The sequence below is a fragment of the Exophiala xenobiotica genome, assembly GCF_000835505.1.
Source record: "Exophiala xenobiotica strain CBS 118157 unplaced genomic scaffold supercont1.5, whole genome shotgun sequence".
NCBI classification, from domain to species: domain Eukaryota; kingdom Fungi; phylum Ascomycota; class Eurotiomycetes; order Chaetothyriales; family Herpotrichiellaceae; genus Exophiala; species Exophiala xenobiotica.
Window position 1 is genome coordinate 2,652,514 of NW_013562490.1, and position 24,513 is coordinate 2,677,026.

The window sequence follows — 24,513 nt, forward strand, 5'->3', positions numbered from 1 at the left end:
TTCAGTGTTGCAGAGTTCCACTGCAGAGCAACGGTCCAACGTGTGAAGGTATGCTTCTGCCCTTGTGAAGCGTTAATGCACTAACTGTAAGCTCAGAATGGCGCCAACACATGGCCGTCCCAATCGTCCTCTAGCGGCTTGCAATTGGTTCAGAACTGCAAAAGGCTGCCACTACGGCGGTAGATGCAAATTCTCCCATGAGATCCCTTCTAGCGGAGCGGGCAACACGCATCATATGACCAGAGACATGCCAAATCCACGCGAGCAAGACAACAATCCTTCAGCAAAATTCCGCGTTTGGAGATCGTTCATTGCCGAAGACAGGAGCAGCTCAGTAACCTTACCACTACCCGCACGATTCTTCTTGGAAGCATTGTCTTTCGTTGACGGAGATGTGGCCACTATGCAAGAGACCGTCCTTTTACTCGCCAGAGAGGGTGGTCTCCAGCGCATCAAACAAGTCACTGATCGCTCACTCGAAAGCCTGGGTCAGGAGCAACGGCGAAAATACTTTCATGAACAGGTCATGCCACTACTCAAGATAATTACGCATCCACAAGCCCTGGCATCCGCGTTGCTAGACACTGCCATAGGCACCATCAACAACTTCTTGTACGGGCAACAAGGACAGCGTGCTGTCAAATTCTTCGGCAGTGCAGCCACCATGCTTCAGCAGCACCTCACTGAAGATGATGACGCTACTGGGTTGAACGTTGGGTCAGTTGTGTCTGCGTTCTCAAATGTCATTGACTCCAACACTCATACCTTGGTGAACGAAAACCTCGCCCCAATTGCACACATACTGTTCGACCTTGTCCAGAGCATCAATGACAGTGAGGCACGTCAAGTCCAGAAGACCATGCACCGGGTCAACCACAGACTAGGGCTTGGACGACAGCTGGCATCCCCAAAGCCTTCAAAGGCTGCGCCGCATGGGCGGGCTATATTTGCCCTGGACCGGGATTTGCCGGGTGACCAGTCCAAGGGAGGGAGGCGCCATGACAATGATCATACCGATGCTTGCAACATTCAAATCATGCCGACCTCCGACGAAATCAGAGCGTCGCGCTCCGAGTATCTCCCAACCGCTGATCAACATGACTGGCATCTTCCTGGTGTGGCTGGACTGCTGGATCGAAACTTTCGACTGCTTCGTGAAGATACGGTTGGCCAGTTGCGTGATGCTATCCGTCACGAGCTGGACGCATCTTACCGCCATTCGCGAGGTGCAAATGCCGAAGGTTCAAGAAAGTTGACCTACGAAAATGTTCTCGCTGTGGCTCTGTCTTTTTCCATGTGGCAAGGCCTCCTTGTCACCATTCGCTTTGAGCAACCACCCCATCTGCGCAGACTGTCCGCCAACGCAAGAAGGGATTGGTGGGAATCATCGAAGCGCCTCCGGCCAGACTCCCTGATCTGTCTCCTCTCGACCAGTGGCTCAGTGATATTTTGCTCAGTGGTTGAGCCGAGGAACCCGGCCACTGCTGGAAAGGCGGGGGTTGCAGAGCCCGCTGGTCCCGGTGTTCAGGACGGCGGCCAGCAGCCTGGGAAGCTCGATTTGTTCACGAGTGCTGAGCACGGGTTTGTCAGTGTCTCCTTGGTCGACGCGAACAGGAGAAACGTGGATGAAGTTCTGAAATTGTACAAGAATGCCTCTCCTTCCACCTACGAGATTGTTGAATTCCCAGGAGTCTTGCTTCCTTCTTTCGAGCCGACACTAAAGGCCCTACAGTCTATGCTTCGATCACAGGATTTGCCCTTTGCGGAGTATCTGGTAATCAACGAGGACACCGATCTCTCAGCTGTTGCGCCTCCCGACTACGCTACTAAGCCCGATTTCCGTTTTGATGTGGGTTGCATCATGAAAGGCGGTCAACAGATGCACCTTACTGCAGGCGACGAGGCTAACTACGATGCCTTTCGGACCAACTCAGAGCTTGATAAAGCTCAGGCTCACGCATTGCTCGCCTCGCTGAATCGCTCCATGGCGCTCATTCAGGGTCCTCCCGGAACTGGAAAGAGCTTCACAGGAGTGGCTTTGATTAAGGTGCTCCTGAAGAATCATCAAGCCGCTCGACTTGGCCCGATACTATGTGTGTGCTATACAAACCATGCTCTGGACCAGTTGCTCGAGGATCTTGTGCGGCAGAATGTCAGTCAGAAAATCATCCGTATGGGTTCACGCTCCAAGTCCGAATTGTTGAAAGATTGTAACCTGAGTGTACTGGCCAAGGCTATGGACCTCACGAGAGCGGAGAAGCAGGAAAATTGGCTGTCGAAGGAGGACATGTCCAGAGATGAGAACGATGTCCAAACCCTCATCAAGTCAATCTCACAAGGCCGCAATGTTGAGACGTTGAAGAAGTACCTTGAAGTTTGCCACCCAGACCACTATGACTTTCTTTTCAGTGACTCTGTGGATGAAGAAGGGTTTCAAACCGTTTCATACTCGGAGAGCAATTTGTTGAGAAATTGGCTTCGTGGCGGTTCCCGTGGAGAACAACTCCGTCCAGAGGAAGTGCTCATTGACATCCCCCTCCATCACATGAGCCATCGTGAAAGACAACGGATCTATGGCTATTGGCAAGAAGCCATGGAAAAAGTCCTTCATGAGCAGTTGTTCAATGCCCTCGCGGCGTACGGTAGGAGCAAGCAGCATCGGGAGATGGTGAGAGCAAGCGTGGATCTTCGCTGCCTGCAACAAGCTGACATTATCGGCGTCACAACCACTGGTCTTGCGAGATCGTTGCCACTCCTGAGAAAGCTCAAGGTCAAAGTACTCGTCTGTGAGGAGGCTGGAGAGGTCTTGGAAGCGCATATCCTCACGGCACTACTCCCGACTCTGGAGCACGCGATCCTGATTGGGGACCACCTTCAACTACCTCCCCATATCCAGAGCTATGGACTCTCCCGCGAGAACCCAGCAGGCCAACGATATTCTTTGGATGTCTCGCTTTTCGAGAGACTCGTCTCGACCGCAGGCTCTTCCCGCACGACGATACCGTTCAGTTCCCTCGAAATTCAGCGGCGAATGCATCCTTCCATCTCCGAGCTCATCCGAAACACCCTGTATCCGAATTTGTCCGACTCGCCTACGGTTCAGGGATATCCTGAGGTTGTTGGGCTGAAAAAGAGATTATTTTGGATGGATCACGAGCACCAAGAGGACTCCGTCACCGAGGCTACCAGCTCCTTCTCCCACTCCAATGCTTTTGAAGTCAAGATGGTCACCGCAATGGTGTCTCACATTGTGCGACAGGGGACATACCAGGCCAACGATATTGCGGTCTTGACGCCGTATCTTGGACAATTGCAAAAGATTCGGAGGGTGTTGCAGGCGTCCTTTGAGATCTCATTGTCCGAAGGTGACGCTCTGGAATTGGAGAAGCAAGCCATCGGCAATGAAGAGGAAACTCCCATTCGAGGCCCGGCGCCCATGCTGCAGAAGACATCCCTCCTGAAAGCTCTCAAAGTTTCCACGATTGACAACTTCCAAGGAGAAGAAGCCAAGGTCGTGGTGATTTCCCTCGTGAGAAGCAACGATCAAAATAAATGTGGGTTTCTGCGGACATTCAACCGAATCAATGTCTTGCTTTCTCGGGCGAAGCATGGCATGTACATCTTCGCCAACTCCCGTACATCAGGTCATGTTCCAATGTGGTCTTCCGTGATCCAAATGCTCCGATCAGGCGATAATTTCGGCCCTTCCCTTGAACTCCAATGTGCACGTCACCCAGAGAATGTGTTTCACGTCTCGAAACCCGATGACTTCCACATTTTCTCTCCTGAGGGCGGTTGCAATCTGCCATGCCAATGGAGGCTTTCATGTGGTCACTCTTGTCTCAGTAAATGCCATTCCGAGATGTTACACAGCGCCGTCAAGTGCCTGGAAGATTGTCCACGATCCTTGAGAGGGTGTGAGCACTCTTGCCCCAACAGATGTGGTGACCCATGTCCGCCTAGATGCTTGGAGAGTGTAAATGAACTTGCAATTACCCTTCAATGCGGACATTTGCGCCACAGTCTGCCTTGTTGGCAAGCGCAGGATCCTTCGGTTATAATCTGTCGAGATCTGGCTGAGAAGCTTGTCCCTGGTTGCAACCACAAGATTCGAGTTGAATGCTGTGTCGATGTCAGCTCAGAGGGCTTCAAGTGCCATGTGCGTTGTGGGGCATATCTTCCATGTGGGCACGTGTGCCAGAAGCCTTGCAATTCCTGCAGGACCAAAGGAGATGGCAACGTGGTCCTGGAAGAGCACGGCATCTGCCCCCAGATCTGTGGCAGAAATTATACTACCTGCAAACATCAATGCGAGGCTGCTTGCCATGGAGGCGGCAATTGTCCACCCTGCCGAAAGGCATGCGAAGTCTCATGCAGCCACTCGACGTGCAGCAGGCAATGTTGCGACCCTTGTGCACCCTGTGCTGAGGATAACTGTGCTTCTAGCTGCCCGCATGGCAGTTGCACACTGCCTTGTGCAGCGCCCTGTGACTGGCTTCCCTGCTCAAGACGTTGCGCGAAATTGCTCGAGTGTGGACATCAGTGTCCGACCGTGTGTGGCGAGGAATGCCCTCCCCCAAGATACTGTCAAGTTTGTGCTTCGCAGGATGTCAAAGACATGGTGGTCGATTTCCTTGAAATGGCAACATTCGTCGAGGTCGATCTTGATGAGGATCCTTGCCTGATCCCTCCATGCGGTCATATCATTACCACGTCAAGCATGGATGGGCACATGGCCATGTCGAAATACTACACCGTCGGGCTGGACGGGAAGATTGTAGACATCCTCGAGCACAACGAGCCATTTTCCGTGAACGAACTAAAGGTCTGCAGCACTTGCCGAGGCTCCCTGAGAAAATTATCTCGTTATGGCCGCATCGTACGACGAGCAGCAATTGACGAAGCCACCAAGAAGTTCATTGTTTCGGCCAATCGATTGTTCATGCAACTATTCGAAAAATTTCATCGCCAGAATGCCGACTTGATGAACACCAGGCAAGCATTTGGCAGAGAAATGAGGACAACAGAAGCTGGGAAACTTGCATTGACAGATGGCCGTGACCAACAGCTGAACGTCATATCGAAAGCCCCGATCAAGGGCCGTTATTCCCAAGCAATGCGTATTCGTCACAATATCCGGAAGTACCTCAGATTGGTTGACATCCAGGAACAACCCTTCAAACGGGTTTGGGACATGGTCCAACACGCACGAAAGCGCCAGAAGACGGACGGTCATATGCAGTATCAGCCTACGGTATTGCAGACAAGCCAAACTCTGCAGGCTACAGCACTTCTCTTGAGGTGTGACCTCGCCATTTTGTCCGATTTCCTGGAGCTGCTGGGTCCGAATATGGGAAACTTGGACCTCAAGGCGAACCGAGCTGACTGTATCACTCTCGAAGAGGCCGCCAGGCAAGCACACCAGCCAGCTATCGAGGTCGAGGCCCATGTCTTCCATGCGCAGTTCTGCCTTGCTGAAATGAGATTCAGTATTGAGCATGAAGAAGCAGGCCGTCTGAAGTCAGAGGCCGGCAAATGCATTGCTGCAGCAGATGAATTGACCCGCGAGTATCCTGGTCAGACGGGCCGCGTGGCTGGGGACGTCAAAGCCGTCGAGTCTATGCTGAAGGATTCATCGTTCACATCGGTCGTCAGAGACGATGAATGGAGACATGTGATGGCAGCAATGGCCACCGAGTTCAGAGGCACGGGTCATTGGTACACTTGTGCGAACGGTCATCCTTTCACGGTTGGAGAGTGTGGGATGCCCATGGAAGCAACCCGGTGTCCACAGTGTAATGCCCCTGTCGGCGGACAGAATCATCGCCCTGCAGAGGGAGTACAAGCAGCGACAGACCTGGAACAGAGGTTTGGTCGATTGCAGATATGAAGGACTTGAGATTCGGATGCTTCTAGTGATAGGTGGTCGTCGTAATGTCGCGACTAGTTCGAAGAAACGACCTGCAACCGACGTGCCGGTTTCCCCACGTTTTCCCATATGGCCCGAAGCATACCGAGCTCATCTCCTCACGTCAACGACAGCAAGACAGTACCAATTGCGCCTTCACCAGGCCAAGATTTTGATCCCCGCACGTTCTAGTACTATGATGGGAGTCGTATTAAGGACCTTTTCCAGAGGCGAGTCCCCTGCCCTTGGACTTTATGAAGCATAGAGCAAGCGAGTGGAACTGCCGAACGACAGATTCCACGGCACCAACTGAAGACTACTACAGGCACAAGCCCCAATGGAGCATCTAGCGGACAAGGTCGCCGTGGTCACTGGAGGCGGATCAGGTATCAACCTCGCCTTCGTCAAATTACTGCACAATGCCGGCTGCAAAGTCCTCATAGCAGATCTCGGCCTTCATGCGGATGCGAAGAAGTGGCTGGAGGCACTGGGGCCTAAGTCAGACGCCATCGCGTTCCAGCAGACCGACGTGACGGATTGGAGTCAACTGGAACGCATGTTCAACGTGTGCCAGGAGAAATTCGGGGCTGTTCCGGATATCGTGGTGCCTGGTGCGGGCATCTACGAGCCGAGCTCGAACACTTTCTGGGACGACGTCGACAGAGACTCGCACTACAAGGTCCTCGATGTCAATCTCGTACATCCGATCAAGGCTTCCAGACTGGCGATACGGCACATGGTCGAGGCCGGCAAGGGCGGGGCAATCATTCACACGTCGAGCATTGCGGCCCAGAGGTCGAGTATCGTCACGCCATTGTACACTGCATCAAAGCATGGAATTAGTAGTTTCGTCAGGGGCATGGCGCCGCTGGAGGAGTTGGCTGGAATCAGGGTTGCGGGTGTTGCGCCGGGGTGAGCTTCCCATAGCCTCTTACTAGTAGTAGCGGGGGCAAAGAGATCTGCTTCAGCAGTTGCTAACGGTCGATGCACAGTACTGTCGGGTCACCACTCTTCACCGACCACCCGGAAGCCAGCAAGTTTCTCGACATGGAGAAAGATTTCCTCCTCCCTCCCGAGGAGATCGCCAAGGCCATGTTTGCTCTGCTGACGGATCGAAAGTACAAGTCCGGGACGATACTGGAGGTCTGCGATATTGGAAACTGGCGAGAAGTGTCGTTACTCAATGATCCCGGTCCACGGGGACCTGCTACTTTGACGAGCAAGAAACACGAGGCTATAAAGAGCATTCTTCCGTTCTTGTCCAAGGACGGGAAGGTAGTAGCCACAGCGGCCACCGGCTCGTCGGATGGGCCAGTGAAGGTGGTAACGGATTGAAGTGTTCTACAATCGAAGTACTAGTACTGTGCAAGTCCAAAATCCAAGATATGTTGCAGCAACAGGCCATCAAACACTCCATTCAAGGAAAAAGACACTAGTTCACTGGCCCTTTCCCCGTCCTCACAATCTGAATGAGGCCTTCACCTTCAGGTGGATACCAGAGCTTGACGATCTCCAGCCCAAGGACCTGGTCAACCAGCTTCCTCCACATGAGCTCACTTCTCTCGATCCCGCAGTGATGAGCCATCATCGTGATATCGTACGCCATCGCACTGGGGATCTTGTCAGATTTGTTCTCTCGGCGTTCACCTACCCGCCACCGCGGCCCTTCTCTTTGGGGACATGCAAGGGGAGAACTTACATCAACGGACAATCCGTCTCCGGCAGAATCGCATCGTTCACAAGAAGTTGTGAGTACCCAGGTGTCATCACGTCTCTCAGGTGGCTCAAGATCTTGACGCAATCTTCGTCCGGCCAGTCATGCTGGATGATGTGCATGAAATAGCACTTGGCCCCTTTCACCGGCTGCGGCACGAAGAAGTCGTGCTTCTGCTTCTCGATCCTGGCCGGAAGAGCATTCGTGACAGGGTCGTCGATCACGACGGGCAGATCTTGCAGGATGATTCGGCCTCGGAGCTTGTCACCGTGTCGACTCTGCACAAACCCCGCGAGATCATGCCCGAATCTACCTGCGACCTCGACTAGGAGGACATCACTGTCGTCGTTCTCATCGTCATCGCCATCGGCATTCGCACTACTAGTACTGCGTGGCCAAAGACACTCATCATGTCCATCCAGTCGTACCAGCTGGGCCGACTACCTCGGTAGTTCTTCATGGCCGTGCTGAACCGTGCGCTCTCGCCTGGGATCGTCTCCCAGTGGCCGAACGTCGTGCTGCCCACATAGTGGTTGGCATGCTGGTACGGTCCGTTCCTTGCGTCCGACGGGCTTTTGAACCCGTACTGGCGGAAATCTTCGAGGTGCGCGTACAGATTGCTCTTGGGTCGCGCGGCGTTGTCGAACAACAACCCTACGAACGCGGCGAGGCCGGGGTTCGCCATGGCGTGGGTGACTCGTGACTTCGTTAGCGATATACGTGGCCCGGGCTGCCAGTGGCTTCGTCGGCGAAATCCAGAGCGCAGACGGCGCGCATGAACCGCACGATCAGCAATTCCTCGGCGTGGACCGCCTCCACGATGGCCGCAGATGTGAGCGGGTTTGGTGACGCGGAAGAGAGCAGCGTGAAGACGCCTAGTTCGGTGCATGTGCGGACAGGGATGAAGAGGTTGATTGAGAAGGCTGTGGCCAGGATGTGGTCGTCGGGGTTTTGGACGTGTTTTGAGATGGACCGGTTGATGTGGAGGATCTGCTGGCGTTGGGTTGGTCAGAGGTCGGTGGTGTCCGGAGGGATGCTTACTATGTAACAATCAGGCTTGCGAGGTTGTTGACGAGATCGGCGAGCTTCTGGTCGTCTGGACTGGCCATGTCTGAGTGTGTCGAGGCACTGTAAGTAGGACTAGTAGGGGAGTGACTAAGTAGGACTTGTATCAATGTGGAAGTAGGTTTTTGGGTGGTGCGGGCTTGACAGGCAGAGCTTCAATGAGTGCTGTGAGGAGGACGAGGGTTTTGTCTGTCGAGTCTTACATCCTGTGGAACTGACGGGGCGTTCTGCCAGAATACGTACGAGTAGTAGAAGTACCTTAAGTTCCGAAAGCCTTGCATAGTATGCACCCAGGTGGTATGGTGAGATCTGCATATCCACGCATATCCGAAACATACAATACTCGTAGCAGACGGGCAGGGCGCCCTACCGGAGGAGGCTGACTTAGTTTCATCATCATCGACAATGGCAGGCCTAAGCTAGGATAGATCTCTTCAGTGATCGGTTCTACATTGAAGTACATAGTTAGGTAGTTACCGTGTGACTCAGCTCTGACGTTGGATGGACGCATTAACGTTACCCAGGCCAGAACGTGCCAGAGTTATGCTCCCCCCGTACGAGTAGCCGACCTTACCTGCATAGCAATCAATCGCTAATGCGTGACTTCGATCCAGGCGCACCACCGGCTACTAGTACTTTTAGTACACGACGTTGAAGCCTTTCCAATCCTGCAGAGTCTCCCTGCACTGTCCTTCGTACATATTGATGCCCCCGACGTGCGTCAGAAGCTGGACTCTCTTCCCGGGGATGTTGGCACCGGTCCACCAGCTGTTGGTCAATGGGAAAAGCGTGTGCTTGTTCATCTCCTCGATCATGTGGTCCCAGCCATCCTCGGCCTCCCTGGTTGGTTCGACGGACTTTGCACCTGCTTTCTCGAGTTTCTCAATCGCCGACGCGACAAAGTCGCATTGCATCTCGATGATGGTTGGGCCGTTGGAGAGTGCGGTGGGCGCTACAAGAGGTTGACGTTAGGACAGAGACAGGATCTACTAAACATAACGCAATGGGACGTGGGGAGTCTTACCGTGCGGTGTGTAGACCATGAAGCAGTTGGGGAAGCCGTTGATCGTCATGCCCAGGTACTTTCGAATCCCGTCTTTCCAGACGTCTTTGATGTCAAGTCCATCCTTGCTCTTGAGGCCCATTTGCGTCAATCTTTGCAACAAGTCCGTCAGCTTTGAGCTCATGTGTTTGGGGAGGTAGTAGTCCGGTGAGTGGGTGAGTGAGTGAGTGAGCGTGCTGCTAGTACTTACGATCCGGAGAACGAATCAAAGCCAGTGGCCAAAACGACCACGTCAAAATCCAGCTGTTTGCCATTCTCCAACAGCATACCCTGGGCGTTGAACGTCTTGAGGGGTTCGTCGTTCATGTTGATGACGTCGACATTGTCGCGATCCACGCACTCGTAGTAATCCTGTTCCAAAGGTGTGCGTTTGGTTCCAATGTGGTATGGAGCTTCGATCGGAGCCATCAAGTCTCGTTTCCTGGGGTCTTTAATTCTCTGTCTGATCTTCTTTGCCCAGAATTCGTAGACTTTTTGATTCGAGGTTTTGTCAAGTAAAAAGTCGTTGTAGTTGGACAGCATGTAGTTGAATCCCCCGCGGGACCAGAGATCTTCGAAGAACCTTTCTCTTTCCTCGTCCGACACGTCGAAGACGCCACATTCTTGGCCCGTTCCTGGGTACCCAGTCTTAGACTTCCGACCCTCGTTGAACAAGGCGGCAAAATAGGTCTTCCATCCCCTTTGTTCTTGCTCGCCGATCGGTCGCTGACCCATGGGCAGACAGAGACTCGGCCGACGCATGAAGATCGTTAGTTGATCGGCTTCCTTGGCCAGCTCCTGAGTGACCTGGACCGCGGTAGCGCCGGCACCGACGAGGGCCACCTTTTTGCCCTGGACACTGAGATCTTCGGGGTAGAAGCCCGTATGGTGGAATTCCCCCCGGAAGCTGCTCAAGCCGGGGAAGTCGGGGACATGTCGTCGATGTAAGAGCCCTGAGCAGAGGATGAGATACTTGGCTTGGGCAACATGACCTTGGTCCGTCTTGACCGTCCATGCTCCATCATGCCATTGAGCATCAGTTACGTGTGCATTAAACTGGACGTCCTTTCGCAGATTGAGAACCTTATCAACATGTGCAAAGTAGGACCGGATTTCTTCGTGGCCGGGGAATCTTTCGGCGAATTTCCAGTCGCGGTAAACCTCCGGTATGTTCAGTTGGTAGTAGGGCCATTCCGAGTCGACTCTGGCCCCTGGGTACCGGTTCCAGTACCAGACGCCTCCAAAGTCATTTCCGGACTCGAAGATCTTGGTGTTGAGTCCCAGCTTGCGTAAGCGATATAGCATGGATACACCACTGAAGCCCGCACCCACGATTAGGACATCATAATGGACAGTGGCGCCGGTGGATGGCGTGGTGTCTGGCATGTTTCCGGAGAGGGCACGCACGAATCGGGGATCTCAAAACGACCACACGTGGAATGCAAAACGAAAGGTACCAGGCAGCAAAGAACACAGATAACTGAGTGAGGGTGATACCAGGACTTTGAGGATGATACATAACGGTACTTAATCTCCCCACTAACCCGCATGAGAGGATGAGCAAGGCTGCTGCGTTCTTGGCTTTGTCAGCGCACTTCGCAAGGCCCGACTTCTTCTGGGATGCTGCCGAGGATCTTCGTCGGCCAGAGACTGATAAGTGCGATCAGTCCACCAGGCTCCTTGAGTATGGGCTGCAGTATCCGAGTCCGTCGTATCTTCGTGCAGGTGATAGAGGTGGGAGATGTGGGAGATGTGACGGTGCATCCCTGCTAGCTCTTTCTCTCCACAATGCGGGGGGAGGCCTGACGAGCACGGATGAGCAATGAGGGGACTGGTGGCTGCTGGTGAGCATCTCAAGCCTTCATAAGTGTTTTAGCCGAGCATGGCCGAGGTACTGTACTCTGTACACCAGCTGCAGAGTCTGCGGCACTGAGATGAGGCGTCTCCGCGCACCGTGATCTTGAGAATCTGCTGGACCAATCATGGAAAGTACTGATATGGCGGCGGAGTTTATCAACGTAGGTGCCCATAGTGGATAGTAGACAAGTACTCGGAGAGATGACTGAGCCATGGCTTACCACTACCACCCACCTAGGTGCCACCAGCGGTAGACCTGTCAGCTTGAAGACGATGGCGGATTGCTCTAGGACCACTGCATATCAGGCTTGCTGGTCCCCAATATACTGTGTAGACCCTCCCGAAGCTGGTCAAAAACCTCCCGTATCCACGAACAGTCGCACCCAGCCAACGCGACAACTCGTAAAATTCATGGATGGCACCAGATCGCAGGCCGTCTCCAGGTGCTTGTAAAATCTGCAGTCGCCAGGTCTTATGAGGCTCGAGTAACGGGAGGAGTCGTGCCAGAGGTCGCCTACTGCGGCACTGAAGAGATTGACCTGCTGCTTGCATCCGAACCATAAGGAGCTTGCTTCGAGTAAGCGGCATTCCCAGCAGAGAAGTCTCTTGACAGGTAGGGCATGGCCTTTCGGCTGATATCAGAGCTGACCTGACCTGACTCTAAGCACGCAATATTCTGTCGCCTTTATTGCATTTGTTCGCTTCCTTCCTCCTCGCAGTCTGACTGGACGCGAGCATCGTGGATGTCCGAAAACTTAGGTAATGGCGTACATCATGTACGAAGATCACCACGGCAGATATTGACGAAAGGCGCGGAAAGGGTCGATGGCTCGAGCCTCAGGCTTGGACCTCCGCATTCACCAGAGTTTTCTGATTTTCTCCAGGTTATTCACCTCAAGGCCTCGCATTATAGATCTCGAATTCCGGTATTCGCTGTTTACGGGATCGACTGAGAGCTTCACGTCCGGGAATTCAAGATCTTCCGCGCGGTGACTGTGGCCCAGGACGTTGTACGAAGAGGATGTTTAGTGCATGAAGATGGCAGTTTGAGCGGCAAAGACACTGAACCGTCATCGAGCCCTCGATCGAACTGCTCGGCCTCAAGATGCCGAAGGACGACATGAACAATGTCAACGACCCAGTCGACACCCACAATGAAGACACCTCGGTCGCCATCCAGCAGGGCAAGATCGAACCTGAACAAGGACCACGACCGGATTCTGAACAGGTTTTCACTCCGCCCAATGGCGGACTCGAGGCATGGCTGCTGGTTCTAGCCTTGTTTCTTATTTTTGCGAACACCTGGTAAGTACTAGCGCACACCTTGAGCTGCTTCGACGGCGGTCGCTGACTGAACCCAGGGGTACCACAAGCACATTCGGTGCATTTCAAGCATTCTACCTCCACACTCTTCTTTCGAACCAGTCGGCATCGGCCATCTCCTGGATTGGCAGCGTCCAGGCTTTTCTCGTCGTTTTTGTGGGCGTCTTCGCCGGGCCCTTGTTTGACATGGGATGGCTCCGGCCGATGGCATTTGTTGGATCCTTTTTGACGGTTTTCGGCATGTTCATGACCAGCCTTGCACATACTTACTACCAAGTATTCCTAGCGCAAGGGGTCTGTGTCGGTCTCGGCTCTGGTCTGACCTACGTCCCAGCTCTTGCAATCGTGTCCAAGTACTTCACGTCAAAGAGGCCAATTGCCATCGGAGTAGGGGCTGTCGGTTCCAGCGTCGGCGGCGTTGTCTTTCCCATCATGTTCCGACAATTGCAGCCGCAAATAGGTTTCGGCTGGACAGTCCGATCGCTGGCTTTCATCAATCTGGCATTCGCCGTTGTTGCCTGCGTCATCCTCGGCCAGCATCCAGGTCAAACGCGGAAGGCGCGATCGTTGATTGATATTTCGGCTTTTCGATCTCCGATCTTCGTGCAGTGGACCTTGGCTTTATTCTTGGTCTACCTGGCATACTACGTTCCATTGTTCTTCATCGTGTCATATGCTCGATATGGGTTGGGCAGTAGCGAGAATTTCGCCTTCTACATGTTGTCAATCCTCAATGGCAGCTCGACTCTGGGGCGGATCGTACCCTACATCCTAGGGCGAAAGGTCAAACCGATTTACACGCTTATCTTCTCCTGCTTGCTTGGGGCCGTCCTCATCTTCGCCTGGATCGCCATTGACAGCCGGGCTGCTTTTGTCGTCTGGTGTGTGCTGTGGGGATTTGTCGCCGGCGTACTCGTCACGGCGCCCACATCAATCGTGGCACATCCTCTCCTGTCTCCGTCATTGGACGTCGTTGGAACTCGGCTGGGTATGAGCTGGTCTGCGGCATCTGTCGGCACGGTCATCGGCCCTCCTATTGCAGGGGTTCTTGTTGATGTCGCTTCGGGAAACTTTGTTCATGGCCAGATCTTTGGCGGTGTTGTCATGGCCGCGGGCACTGCATGTTTGATATGGCCCCTGATAGCGATAGAGAGATACGATAGGTCCAAGAGTTGATCATGCCTCCGTCCCAAGTGGGTATCTGGGCATCAGATTTCGACGGCTTGAAAAATGATGCCGAGTGGGATGAGAAAATAGGTACATAGTTACGGTTAGTGGCTGAGACGAGGATGCACGCCGAATGTGGACAAAATGTGAGGGAGTTAAGATCTCTGACTTGAGTCTATACCAGATCCTTGCTGGAGAGGAGGTGGCACCGAGCCTGGTGGCATTTGACTGATACGGGCAGACGACTCGAACTTTAGGGCTAGTTAAGGTCATTCAAATAGGCTGTAAGCGCCTAAGGTTAGTAAGCCTAATGGCCTCAAGAGCCCCAACGGCGCCCCTAGAAGTTAGGCTCCATGGCCAAGCAGCGCCTAAACTTCTTGGCACATACCTTATCTGCCCACCTTATTTTCCCTGCAGAATGGTACCTCGTAGTGCTCGTATCACTTCATCCTTCCCTTGGTCACCAGCGTTCCTTCTCATACTTCTCCAAACGGCCATTGACTGCCACTAGGAGCTGTGAACAAGCAATAGATCTCGAAGTGGCCTGTCTGGTTTCAAGAATCGTAGTGACCGACGGAGGGTCCGATCGCCAACGTCAGCGAGCGTTCTATCCAAGATTTTGGTGGTTTATGACGCATTCCGAAATTCCTGCAAATCTACAGTATGAATCAATTGCCAGCTTCTATGCTGATTTGATTGCATTCTCATATTCCTTCTATCGAAAGCCGCACCGAACGAAGAGAGGCCTAGTTATTGCTTTTCAACTGAGCAGACCCTCTTTCTCTTGGTGATTTTATATGCCTTCTAAGTGACGCCCTCAGAGTTTGAGGACTTGAAGATACTACGATATTAACATGGCAAACTCCGCCACTCACGAATCCCAAATCCATGCGTCGGCAACAGCGCTGGACTCCTTGACCTCGGCGGCACAGGACCACTCTGTGCCGCCATTGGAACACATCCATGCAGGTGCAGCTGATCACAAATCTCACGCCTGGATCCAAAGATGGATTCCAGACTCAGTTCTCAACGATTACGAATCGCGTTACCAAATGGGAAACTACGTCATTGACAGAAAGACAGGCGAGAAGTCGTTCGAGCAGATGAGGTGAGCATACAGAACTCCACGAGCAGGACGACAACAACTAATTTTTGACAGTGTATATGTCCGTTTAGGCATGGTACGTCAGGAGTGAGGGAATGCCCATTTCTTCGCTTGCAGCTGACACAGTCGCAGCATTTTCTGTACTATGGGTCGAAACAGGCAGAACTCCTCCATGTGAAAAGAGTCCAGGAGCTCCTCGAGCAGCAAAGTGTCAAAATGGGCCGATCCTACGACTCGCCCGAATCGAAAGACCACATCAAGCCGTTTCTCGACAGCTTTGAGCTGTGGGATACCATGCATGAAATGGTCAAGCCGAACCCAGAGGATTATGCCAACTTCAATGAATTCTTCTCGCGCGAAATCCGTCCCGAAGCCAGGCCTATCCACGAGCCTGACAACGAGCACGTCACGTCATCTCCTGCAGACTGTCGTTTGACCGCTTTCCCAACAATCGACCTAGCAACCAAGTACTGGATCAAAGGCTTTGGCTTCACCCTCGAGAGGCTTTTCGATGATGCTGAACTTGCGAAATACTTTGATGACGGCAGCCTTGTGATCGCACGACTTGCACCGCAGGACTATCATCGCTGGCATTCACCTGTGACGGGGACGGTCGACAGCGTCAAGAAGATTCCTGGCACTTACTACACAGTAAATCCACAAGCCATCAATGAGCCTACCACTCTGGACGTTTTTGCTGAAAACAGGAGGGATGTCATGGTTATGAACCGGACCGCTACTGGGAACAAGGTTGCTGTCGTCGCGGTAGGTGCCATGCTGGTCGGAAGCATCAAATGGAATTCAGGGATGGAGGAGCCTGGCCAGGGAATGAAGAGAGGTGAATGTCAAGGCGCCTTCCAGTATGGTGGTAGCTCTGTCATAGTGGTTTATCCTAAAGGTGAGGTCGTGCTTGACGCAGACCTGGTGAGAAATAGTTGTGAGCATCAGTGTGAGACGTTGATGAAGGTCGGCTGGCGGGTTGGTGGAAAGCAGCAGTGACTGTCTGCGATATGCAGCATCCTGCGCTGGACAGGTACTCTCAGTATCCCCATTTCAAGTACTACTAGTACTGTCTCATGGGTAAATCGTGTAGTTTAGCGCCAAGGTGCCATTCGACGACAAACAGCAGCGAGGACAATTGGTATGGTAGGAACATCCCCTGATCAAGGCCAAAGTCCCGGACAATGTATGTGGATGGAGGGGCCACTATTCAATGCGAGGCCCAACCGCTGCTTCCACGATTCAACCGGCAGCTGTTTCGCACCCCGGTGAAGCGGGTTTCATTACACGATTTACCCATGATACCATAGGTAGTAGAGCACCTGGTGGCACCTGCTTTAACATGTTGTCGATGGGGCAGCAACTATTGCCGATGCCCAGATACCTGACCAGGGGGGTCGCGAGACCCTTATAAACTCTGGAGTTCCCATCGAATGGTGACGTCCTAATGCATAGCGGGGACCGACCGTTCACAGAGAGGTCTGGACGAGTCCCACTTCCCACCACACACACACACACACACACACACACACACACACACACACACACAGATGCAGGCAGCAATGAGTCCGCCAACAGCGATGAAGGCATGGCGGTATACGTCCGTGGTGGGCGGAATGGAGAAGAACCTGAAGCTCGAGACCGACGTTCCCTTGCCGCCAGTCGGCAAAAATGAAGTGCTCGTAGAGGTTCTCAGCGCAGGTCTCAACCCGGCAGACTACAAGATCCCCGAAATCCCATACCTCGGCGCCCTGGCCGTCAGAAGACCGGCGGTTCCGTGCGTCGACTTCTGCGGCCGCCGAGTCACTGGCTCCGGCAGCGGCGACGAGCTCGTGTTCGGCATGGCCAAGTTCCCCGGGCAGCACGGCGTCCTGGCGCAGTATGCACCTGTGCCCAAATCGAGCATCGTGCCCCTGCCCAAAGGCCTGACGCCGGAGCAGGGAGCCGGGATCTACATCGCGGCCTTTACTGCTTTCGCCACGATCTCGTCGTACGTCAAGCAGGGTGACACGGTCTTCATCAACGGCGGGTCGGGCGGTGTCGGCACGTTCGGGATCCAGATCGCAAAGTTGCTGGGCTGTCGTCGCGTTGTCGCTTCTTGTTCGAGTGCCAACGCGGATCTGGTCAAGAGCCTGGGTGCCGACGAGGTGGTGGACTACAAGACGCAGGACCTGGTCACGACGCTGGCCAGGGACGGGCTCAAGTACGATGCCGTGCTCGATTACGTCGGCCACCCACTGGACCTTCACAGCCAGTCGGTCAAATTCCTCAAGAAGAATGGCGTGTTCGTCTTGATTGCGGGCGATCCGAGCAATATGAAAGCGAACATGAGCTTGCTTGCCAGTCTGATATGGCCCACATTCTTGGGCGGCACGCCGAGGAAGTTCAAGATGGTGGCTCTCGGCTCGGTCAAGGAGGAGGACCAGAAGAAGGTCGCCGGGTGGATTGGCGAGGGCAAGCTGAAGGTCACGCTGGACTCTGTGTTTGATTTCGAGCAGGCGCCGCAGGCATTCGAGAAGCTCAAGACCGGGAGAGCCAAGGGCAAGATTGTGATCAGTGGCATAAATCGATGACCGTGGGATGAAGATACCTCCTCTGAACCCATTTCAAAGTGAGATAACGTGAAGATCGTCGAAATTGTCCCAGGTCGACAGTCCTAGTGGGGTTTGTGCAGTACCGTCCCTATGGTCCTGAAAACGTGGCTGCATGTGTGCTTGGTGGGAAAGGGGTAAGATTTCCATCGACGTAGTCGAAATCAAGATCGTCCAAGCCAATGTGATTGTCCAGCCCTGTCTTCAAGGCCTGCAAGTTGTTTTCGAGTACCCGTAGCTGCCTCTCGAACTCTCTTGCTGGGACATTACCAACCGAGCTCTGCTGACCGAGGATTCGAACCGTCGTGTCTAGGGCAGACTGATGCTCCTCAGAAAATGGCAGCTGACGCGATTCAGGATTTGTAGATGATCGCATGTTTCTGGCAATGTACAACACAACGGCCGCAGTGAAGGCGTAGCTAGCATCAAAATAGGAATGCATTGCTGCAACGGAGTATGGTCAGTAGCTGTCACGCCAGAAGGACACATAGAGACCTACAGAGTGCTCCTTGATATTGTAGCCACTGCAGAATGTTGGAGATCTCGCATGCGGATTCCAGGCATGCATTATGGAAGATTGAGAGCATTGATCTCGATTCCCAAGCCTGCAGATGAGCATGAATCACCTGTGAAGGCGACTCTGTTTGCGACGCGTACCATTCGTTGTGAAGATTGACCAAGGCAGGTCGAAGTAATGTCAGAATTGCCTGTGTGATGTAAATGATCATGCCCCAGGCCTCCAATCTGGATTGGTCTCACCTGGTGATAAATTAGGTAGAGGCTTGCATTGACGCGGCTCAGGTTAAGCATGGTTCCGTCCGCGACTTGGACAAGCTTCAACTTTGTTGGAAGGCTCTCTTGCCATGCAATAAACGCTTGGTGAAATTCAAACATCTTATCCAAATGCTGTTGAGGCAAAGAGTTACCCAAATCGAAGTCAAATAAAGAGATATGTGAATGCGGATTGATTGCGGTCCCGGCATAACCGTACAATGAAGAAAGCGCCTGACCTCGCAAGCGCATGAGTTCCAGATGCGCATTAAGTTCTTCTGAATCAAAGAAATCCAGCATGGCGTCGCCTGACAGTCGACTGGAATCCGCGTAGTCTAAGGTAATCTCGTCGTCCAAAATTCCCCACGGGCGCCCGGCGGTGGAAGTGGTTAATCTAATGGGAGAAAATCAGCGTTTCCACGAGCAGAGGGACTGTGGGGAGTCAACATACAGGTCCTGATAGTAGACTGTCCAGAATAATCGTTTTCGATGTTCAAGTTCCGCAGCTGAAAGATTGGTTCTTTCCGATGGGAAGTCGAGTGAGCTTCGATGTAAGTTGAGAGATAGTGCAGCGCGCAGAGCTAGTCCGCTGTACATGTAGGCGGTATTTACCCTGTCCATAGAGAACGCGTAGATAGCAAGCATGCTGAGGGTGGAGATGTATTGTACATCAGGGCTCTCGGCCACCTGTTGCAAAAAGGCAACGGACTGCTGATAATAGTCTGATCCCGGTGGTTCGGTGCCTCTCTGGGATCTGGAGTTGCGGGACTCAAGTGGGTCACTACGACCTGCTTGACCACTGCTGTTGTATAATTCGCCAAGCGCGATAATGGCAAGCCAGTGACATAACCAACCCTGATCTTTGCTCTGAGGAGATTCAGGATTTTGGTACATCTGCGCAACCTTGGAGCGAAGGTGGTGTCGTCGGAAGAAGTGTTGTTCGTGGCAAATTGCAGATTCAACGCATTGGATCAAGTATATGCTGTGATTGTAGGGCGGGAGGCGGATCTTGACGGGCTTTGCATGTTCCGGTCTTATCGGAGGCCGAGACAGGATCGTGTCAACCGAGATCTCCAGGCCAGGATTGGACAAGTCGAGATCTGGGTGGCCCAACGTGGCCCATGATGGATCAAAGGCGTTCTCCCCAAAAGGATCAAGTTGAAGTCGCTGCAGGGCACACAGACTTACGAATTGCTCGACAAACGTTCGGCATAAAGGACTTCCGCGGTAGTTCGGCCTTGAGACTTGATTGTCCTGGCTGGACCGGCTCGAGGTGAAGTCTTTCTCGCAACGTCGATAGCTCCCCAGTTTTGTCGGGATCGGGGTTGCATTCAGGTCAAGAGCTGCCGGAGGTGAAGATTGATCATCCTGCAAACTGCCGGCCAAGACACCTGGACGCTGCTGGCTCACTGAGTTCCGGCTCTTTCGTGGCGGCGGAAAAGTGCACGGAGAGTTGGAAAGCGCACAGTTTCGGCATGGCACACCTGGGTGAAACGGCGGTTAGTTCTGCAAAGCATGGATTCCTGAGCTTGACGTACCCCCTAGACATTTGATCCTTTTGGTGTGACACCGCGAGCAGCTGCTCCCATGGGTTAGCCGACCAGCAATTCAACAGATGCATGCGTAATCCGAAGAACGATCAGACTCACGCTTGTTTCTTTCGTGGCGTGTAATAGATCGGCTCTCGCGCTGATATATGGGGTGCGCCGTTGGACTGTACCGGTGGTAACTGTACCGGTGGGACAGGAACTTGTGAGGCCGCTGGGGTCCACATGCTCGCGCTACGTTCCATCGAGCGGCTTTCTCACATGCGCTGTTCGCACTTGAGACATGACCCAAGTGTTGGGATCCAGGAAAGCATCGCAGCGTTGAAGACTGTTGAGATAAGTACCTCGTGGAAATGAGAGACGAAATCGCAAGTCGCGTGCAGTGACGAGGCTTGGAAGGGGGCAGGCTAACTAAGGAAAGACTAGCGTAAAAGATCTAGACCTCGGATGACAGTGGGGGGAGTCCATGGAGCCGATTCGTCGGACGGTGGGATAGACTGGATAGTCAGTTGATATTGCGGAAGAAATGGTGTTCTACTGAAATATCCTATTGTCCGACGAATGGTCTCCCCCACTGATGAGATCCTACAGTAGAGGGCTCGAGGGTTTTAGGCCCGTCGCTGCACCTGCCTATCTTGACTAGCTGGGTGCCCTAAGAGGCTTGGCAGCTTGGCAACATGCTCGGGTCACGTGCCACGTCTGCCACCGTCTGCCTGGCCACTCCGTCACTCCAAGGTAGATAGTAACATAATGGCATGTACACCCTCACGTTATCACCTTGCTTTGGATGAATCTCTAGCATGCCGAAGCTAGATCAGGGCATGGCGAGAGCCTCCTCCTCTTCTCCGCATGTGCCACTGCGGCTGAGACGTCCTCATTCAAAATCCGGTCGAACCCTCAGATGCCCTGCACTATGCAGCCGTGTCCGCGTACTCTAGCACAACGCTCTTGGGCTCGATGAACTCCCCTAGAGGCTTGTACTCAATATCGTACCCGAAAGCTTCCGGACCGCCGTACTCTAGCCCTTTTTTCGTCGATGACCATCGTGGGGAGCAAGTTATCCCAAGTACTGTCACCATCAGACCGTACCGGAACTCAGGCACTCCGAGAGCACATCCAGATCGCGCGTCGATGACTGAAATGAGGTCCGGAACTGTAGCGAGATACGTCTCGGTACCGTCTTCAGCGACATGTTTCGCATAAATGTTCTCGTTTTTGAATGGGATCTTGACAACACCACCTTCTGCCATCGCCGCACTCTCGTGACGCTGCTCTTCTTCGTCATCTTGCGCCTGGGCGATGGTGACCTCTCCATAAGAGTGGCCCTTGAAGATTCTCCGTTCGACGGCGGTGATTTTGCCTCGGAAGAGTATCTTCGCAGTGGTGGGGCCACCTACTTCGTCGATGATTTGTTCCGCAACCGTATGGATGGTACTTTCCTGTTGGGCACGAGCCACGGTCCTGCCGATTCTCCAGGCCAGCGACAGGGTGTTGATGACACCAAAATTCCTCACACGATCTGTCGTTGTCGGTCGGGCCGCCATGCCGACTTTCGAGCCCATTTCCGAGCAAGAAGCTCGCAGAGCACGATCGACGATTTCATCATCGGGCGACTTTGTCATTATGATTGTCTTGCCATCTCCGGAAGCAATTGCGCAAGGGGTTAGCTGTCCAGACTCGTGAACGGCTAACGTTGTCTGCCAGTAAGTCGGGTATGCTCGGCCTGAATATTGTCAGCAGAGGCGTTGCTGGACCGTAATTATGACACATACCCATCCAGTCGGCATCAATGACCGGTCTGTCGAAAGCATGAGAAGAGCCGATAAGCAATGGCTCAAGTCCATTGGCACCACCAATCTCTAGACCCATGACTGCGTCGAACGACTCGTGTCCCATGTACTCCATGAGGTCCTTCACAGCAGTTATACACTCCGAAGAGTTAAGCCGCTCGATGGACACCGCCGGTGAGCCCATCATGCCTCCCCCTAGCTCTCCGTTAGTGATGGTGGCGAACGTATTGACCACTCGGACTCACAGTATATCAGAGCGTCCTCGTGTAGCGAAGAGCTATCGATAATTCGAACAATGCAACCAGCCCGAATTTGATCTCGAAGCTTGAGGAATTCAGCTTTCGGTGATCCACCGCCAGCACATCCGAGGATGTAGCATCCCACGCTTAACCATTCAATGTCGGTCTCTGACACAATCCACTCATGGACTCCAGTGTCGAGATTTCGTTTCACCAAGGGCCGATATGCGTCAAAATCGAACTTGCTACTAGAGCGTTCCTCTTTGGATGATACCGCCAGATCCGTCATATGATCTGTGAGCATGTCGTCTGCGTCACTTTCCGACTCCATGTTCTTGCTATCAGAAACATAATCCAGAGACAAATCTCCTACTGCCTTGACAACAACCCGGATTTGTCCAGAGACATATGGTATCGGCAGAGTGTCGATCTCGACAATAGACACTGTGATTGGGTTAGCTCCGCATTTGACTGCATTAGAGACAGCCTGAGCTTTTGCGTCCTCCAGAGCTTCCGATAGTGGCACGTCTGCAATATTGTAGATCGCATCCACAGACCCACAGACTCTCGCAATCGCAGCCCCAACAGCATTTGCTACTGAATGATAGCTGGGCACCACTACCTTGGAGACGCCCTCAAGCTCTAGCGGACAGACGATTGAGCCTCCACCAACCAGGATGACCGGCAACGGTGCCGGCGTCAGCTTGAGTTGGTCGATGACGCGCTCAAGCATCTTCTTTGTCCTTGCACGGACTCGTTGGATCATTTCGGGAGTGACATCGCTTACTAGGCTCGAATCACCGATATCCAGACCTCCCGCAACAGCGACATCAGTTGTCGTCAAAGTGTCCCCTCCAAAAACCTTCGATCTCGAAGTCAGTTGATATCCCACGGAGTCCGGACCAATGGAGACATCGTTGTCACGTTGTCGTACGATGGATCCTCCACCAAGTCCAATCGATTCCAGGTGAGGCATGGGGAAATTCATGGTCACTCCTGCCACACTGACGTAGGCAGATGCTGCTCGAGGAAAGCCTGAGGGCAGCAGAACACCACAGTCTGTTGTGGTGCCACCTACGTCGATGACAATGGTTGACGTCCGCTCCTCGCCTTGCGAACCTCCTTGTCCGAGGCCAAGATATGCAGCGCCTCTCATCGAGTTCGTAGGACCCGAAGAGAACGTCTTGATAGGCAACTTGGCAGCAGAGGCCGAGTCTATCACGGTGCCGTCGTTTTGAGATATGAACAGAGTGCAATCCAGTCCAAGCCGCTTCATGGCGGCACGAAAGCCTCGAATGGTGCGTCGAGCAAACTTCAGTATCGATGCGTTCAATATCGAAGCATTCTCCCGTTCCAGAAGACCGATGTTCGAGACCTCTGACGAGCAAACAATATCCACGTCAGGCAGACGCTTCTGCATTATCCTTCGGACTTGCTCCTCCTGATGGAAATGCTGGTCAATAGGGGAGAAGATGCCGGAGATGACCACGGCTTTGATTCCTTTCTGCTCAATGACTTCACACTCCCTCAGCACTTGGTCTTCTCGAATTGGCGATTCCTGTGCGCCATCAATGTGGAGACCACCGTCAACAAAGCCGTGATATCCATGGAGGAGGGTTGCTAGGGCGGGCGGAAAGTCGGAAAAGGGTGGAATATCCTTTGTATAACTCTTCGACAGTCTAATGACGGCAACCTTGGACAGTCGACGCGTGTCGCGTTCTATTACAGCATTCAAAAAGTGTGTCGTGCCGATAATGAGACATGCGATATCCGAGACACAGTCTCCAGCTTGTTCCAGGACATTTCTGACGGCTACTTCGATCCCATCTGTCACATTTGGACTGGTTGTCGGCGTCTTGTGGGACGCCAAAACGCCGCGGTGAGGCTGGTCGGCCGCGTCCAAGTCAAGTAACACCGCATCAGTGTTGGTTCCTCCCACGTCAACACCTAATCTGAGTGCGCGTCGGGACCGTACAGAACCCATCTCTGTCAAGCTGCCGACTTGCTTTGTCGTCCTATTTCTGAGCCGTTATCGGGATTGCGAGAATGGCGATGTTGGTCTTCCTTCTGGCCAGCGGTCCCTCACAATCCTGGGATGATATTCGGATACACCTTGGATATTCGAGAGTGGTGAACCCCGACTCGCCCAGGCTGTGTCGACCATTATACTCGACACCTCATCACGTGCCTGGGATGTTTGACTAACAGAAACTCTTGCACAGACCGAACTACCACTCTGTTAGGATACTCAAAGGCGTTCAGCCTTTCAAGCGACGTCCCGGGTGCCAGGATCCTAAGTCTGAGTGGCTGCCCACAGCCCCACAGATAGGTGAAGATAGGCATGTCGCTCTTATCTGACTCTCCAGCGTCTTTTCATTGGCTGGCCATACTCCA

General features: G+C 53.2%; 10 protein-coding genes across 10 annotated transcripts; 5 read left to right on the plus strand and 5 right to left on the minus strand.

Moving 5' to 3' along the window:
- Nucleotides 1-97: 97 nt before the first annotated feature.
- PV05_08770 (uncharacterized protein) lies at nt 98-5,890 on the plus strand (the record flags this gene model as incomplete). Its single annotated transcript, XM_013458308.1, has 1 exon — nt 98-5,890. The coding sequence occupies one exon, from the start codon at nt 98-100 to the stop codon at nt 5,888-5,890; it is 5,793 nt and encodes a 1,930-aa protein (XP_013313762.1).
- A 355-nt stretch (nt 5,891-6,245) lies between these two features.
- PV05_08771 (uncharacterized protein) lies at nt 6,246-7,243 on the plus strand (the record flags this gene model as incomplete). Its single annotated transcript, XM_013458309.1, has 2 exons — nt 6,246-6,820; nt 6,901-7,243. 2 exons carry the CDS (start codon nt 6,246-6,248, stop codon nt 7,241-7,243), a joined length of 918 nt encoding a protein of 305 aa, XP_013313763.1.
- A 97-nt stretch (nt 7,244-7,340) lies between these two features.
- Nucleotides 7,341-8,307, minus strand: PV05_08772 (uncharacterized protein; the record flags this gene model as incomplete). Its single annotated transcript, XM_013458310.1, has 3 exons — nt 7,341-7,518; nt 7,608-8,009; nt 8,051-8,307. 3 exons carry the CDS (start codon nt 8,305-8,307, stop codon nt 7,341-7,343), a joined length of 837 nt encoding a protein of 278 aa, XP_013313764.1.
- Nucleotides 8,308-8,330: 23 nt separating this feature from the next.
- On the minus strand, nt 8,331-8,731 carry PV05_08773 (uncharacterized protein; the record flags this gene model as incomplete). The annotated part of the gene is made up of 2 exons (XM_013458311.1): nt 8,331-8,615; nt 8,672-8,731. The coding sequence occupies 2 exons, from the start codon at nt 8,729-8,731 to the stop codon at nt 8,331-8,333; spliced, it is 345 nt and encodes a 114-aa protein (XP_013313765.1).
- A 402-nt stretch (nt 8,732-9,133) lies between these two features.
- Nucleotides 9,134-11,115, minus strand: PV05_08774 (uncharacterized protein; the record flags this gene model as incomplete). Its single annotated transcript, XM_013458312.1, has 3 exons — nt 9,134-9,639; nt 9,712-9,842; nt 9,941-11,115. The coding sequence occupies 3 exons, from the start codon at nt 11,113-11,115 to the stop codon at nt 9,326-9,328; spliced, it is 1,620 nt and encodes a 539-aa protein (XP_013313766.1). The 3' UTR covers nt 9,134-9,325.
- Nucleotides 11,116-12,496: 1,381 nt separating this feature from the next.
- On the plus strand, nt 12,497-14,225 carry PV05_08775 (uncharacterized protein). The gene is made up of 2 exons (XM_013458313.1): nt 12,497-12,891; nt 12,948-14,225. The coding sequence occupies exons 1-2, from the start codon at nt 12,692-12,694 to the stop codon at nt 14,083-14,085; spliced, it is 1,338 nt and encodes a 445-aa protein (XP_013313767.1). The 5' UTR covers nt 12,497-12,691; the 3' UTR covers nt 14,086-14,225.
- A 705-nt stretch (nt 14,226-14,930) lies between these two features.
- Nucleotides 14,931-16,180, plus strand: PV05_08776 (phosphatidylserine decarboxylase; the record flags this gene model as incomplete). The annotated part of the gene is made up of 3 exons (XM_013458314.1): nt 14,931-15,184; nt 15,236-15,257; nt 15,314-16,180. 3 exons carry the CDS (start codon nt 14,931-14,933, stop codon nt 16,178-16,180), a joined length of 1,143 nt encoding a protein of 380 aa, XP_013313768.1.
- Nucleotides 16,181-16,712: 532 nt separating this feature from the next.
- Nucleotides 16,713-20,537, minus strand: PV05_08777 (uncharacterized protein). The gene is made up of 6 exons (XM_013458315.1): nt 20,193-20,537; nt 20,082-20,122; nt 18,995-20,027; nt 18,532-18,937; nt 18,272-18,479; nt 16,713-18,216 (listed from the first exon to the last, which is right to left on the minus strand). Exons 1-6 carry the CDS (start codon nt 20,333-20,335, stop codon nt 17,864-17,866), a joined length of 2,184 nt encoding a protein of 727 aa, XP_013313769.1. The 5' UTR covers nt 20,336-20,537; the 3' UTR covers nt 16,713-17,863.
- On the plus strand, nt 16,744-17,754 carry PV05_08778 (uncharacterized protein; the record flags this gene model as incomplete). Its single annotated transcript, XM_013458316.1, has 1 exon — nt 16,744-17,754. The coding sequence occupies one exon, from the start codon at nt 16,744-16,746 to the stop codon at nt 17,752-17,754; it is 1,011 nt and encodes a 336-aa protein (XP_013313770.1).
- A 158-nt stretch (nt 20,538-20,695) lies between the features above and the next one.
- PV05_08779 (uncharacterized protein) lies at nt 20,696-24,232 on the minus strand. Its single transcript, XM_013458317.1, has 3 exons — nt 22,126-24,232; nt 21,863-22,075; nt 20,696-21,813 (listed from the first exon to the last, which is right to left on the minus strand). The coding sequence occupies exons 1-3, from the start codon at nt 24,101-24,103 to the stop codon at nt 21,002-21,004; spliced, it is 3,003 nt and encodes a 1,000-aa protein (XP_013313771.1). The 5' UTR covers nt 24,104-24,232; the 3' UTR covers nt 20,696-21,001.
- Nucleotides 24,233-24,513: the final 281 nt, after the last annotated feature.

Excerpts from the sequence above, each read along its gene's own strand:
- PV05_08779 (XM_013458317.1), bottom strand. The coding sequence starts at position 24,103 with ATGGGTTCTGTACGGTCCCGACGCGCACTCAGATTAGGTGTTGACGTG. Across the intron at positions 22,076-22,125 it reads CGAGGACGCTCTGATATACT|GGGGAGGCATGATGGGCTCA; the intron begins GTGAGTCCGAGT and ends ACGGAGAGCTAG. Across the intron at positions 21,814-21,862 it reads CATTGATGCCGACTGGATGG|GCCGAGCATACCCGACTTAC; the intron begins GTATGTGTCATA and ends GACAATATTCAG.
- PV05_08777 (XM_013458315.1), bottom strand. The coding sequence starts at position 20,335 with ATGGAACGTAGCGCGAGCATGTGGACCCCAGCGGCCTCACAAGTTCCT. Across the intron at positions 20,123-20,192 it reads ACGCCACGAAAGAAACAAGC|CTGCTCGCGGTGTCACACCA; the intron begins GTGAGTCTGATC and ends CCATGGGAGCAG. Across the intron at positions 20,028-20,081 it reads AAGGATCAAATGTCTAGGGG|GTGTGCCATGCCGAAACTGT; the intron begins GTACGTCAAGCT and ends CGTTTCACCCAG.
- PV05_08775 (XM_013458313.1), top strand. The coding sequence starts at position 12,692 with ATGCCGAAGGACGACATGAACAATGTCAACGACCCAGTCGACACCCAC. Across the intron at positions 12,892-12,947 it reads CTTATTTTTGCGAACACCTG|GGGTACCACAAGCACATTCG; the intron begins GTAAGTACTAGC and ends GACTGAACCCAG.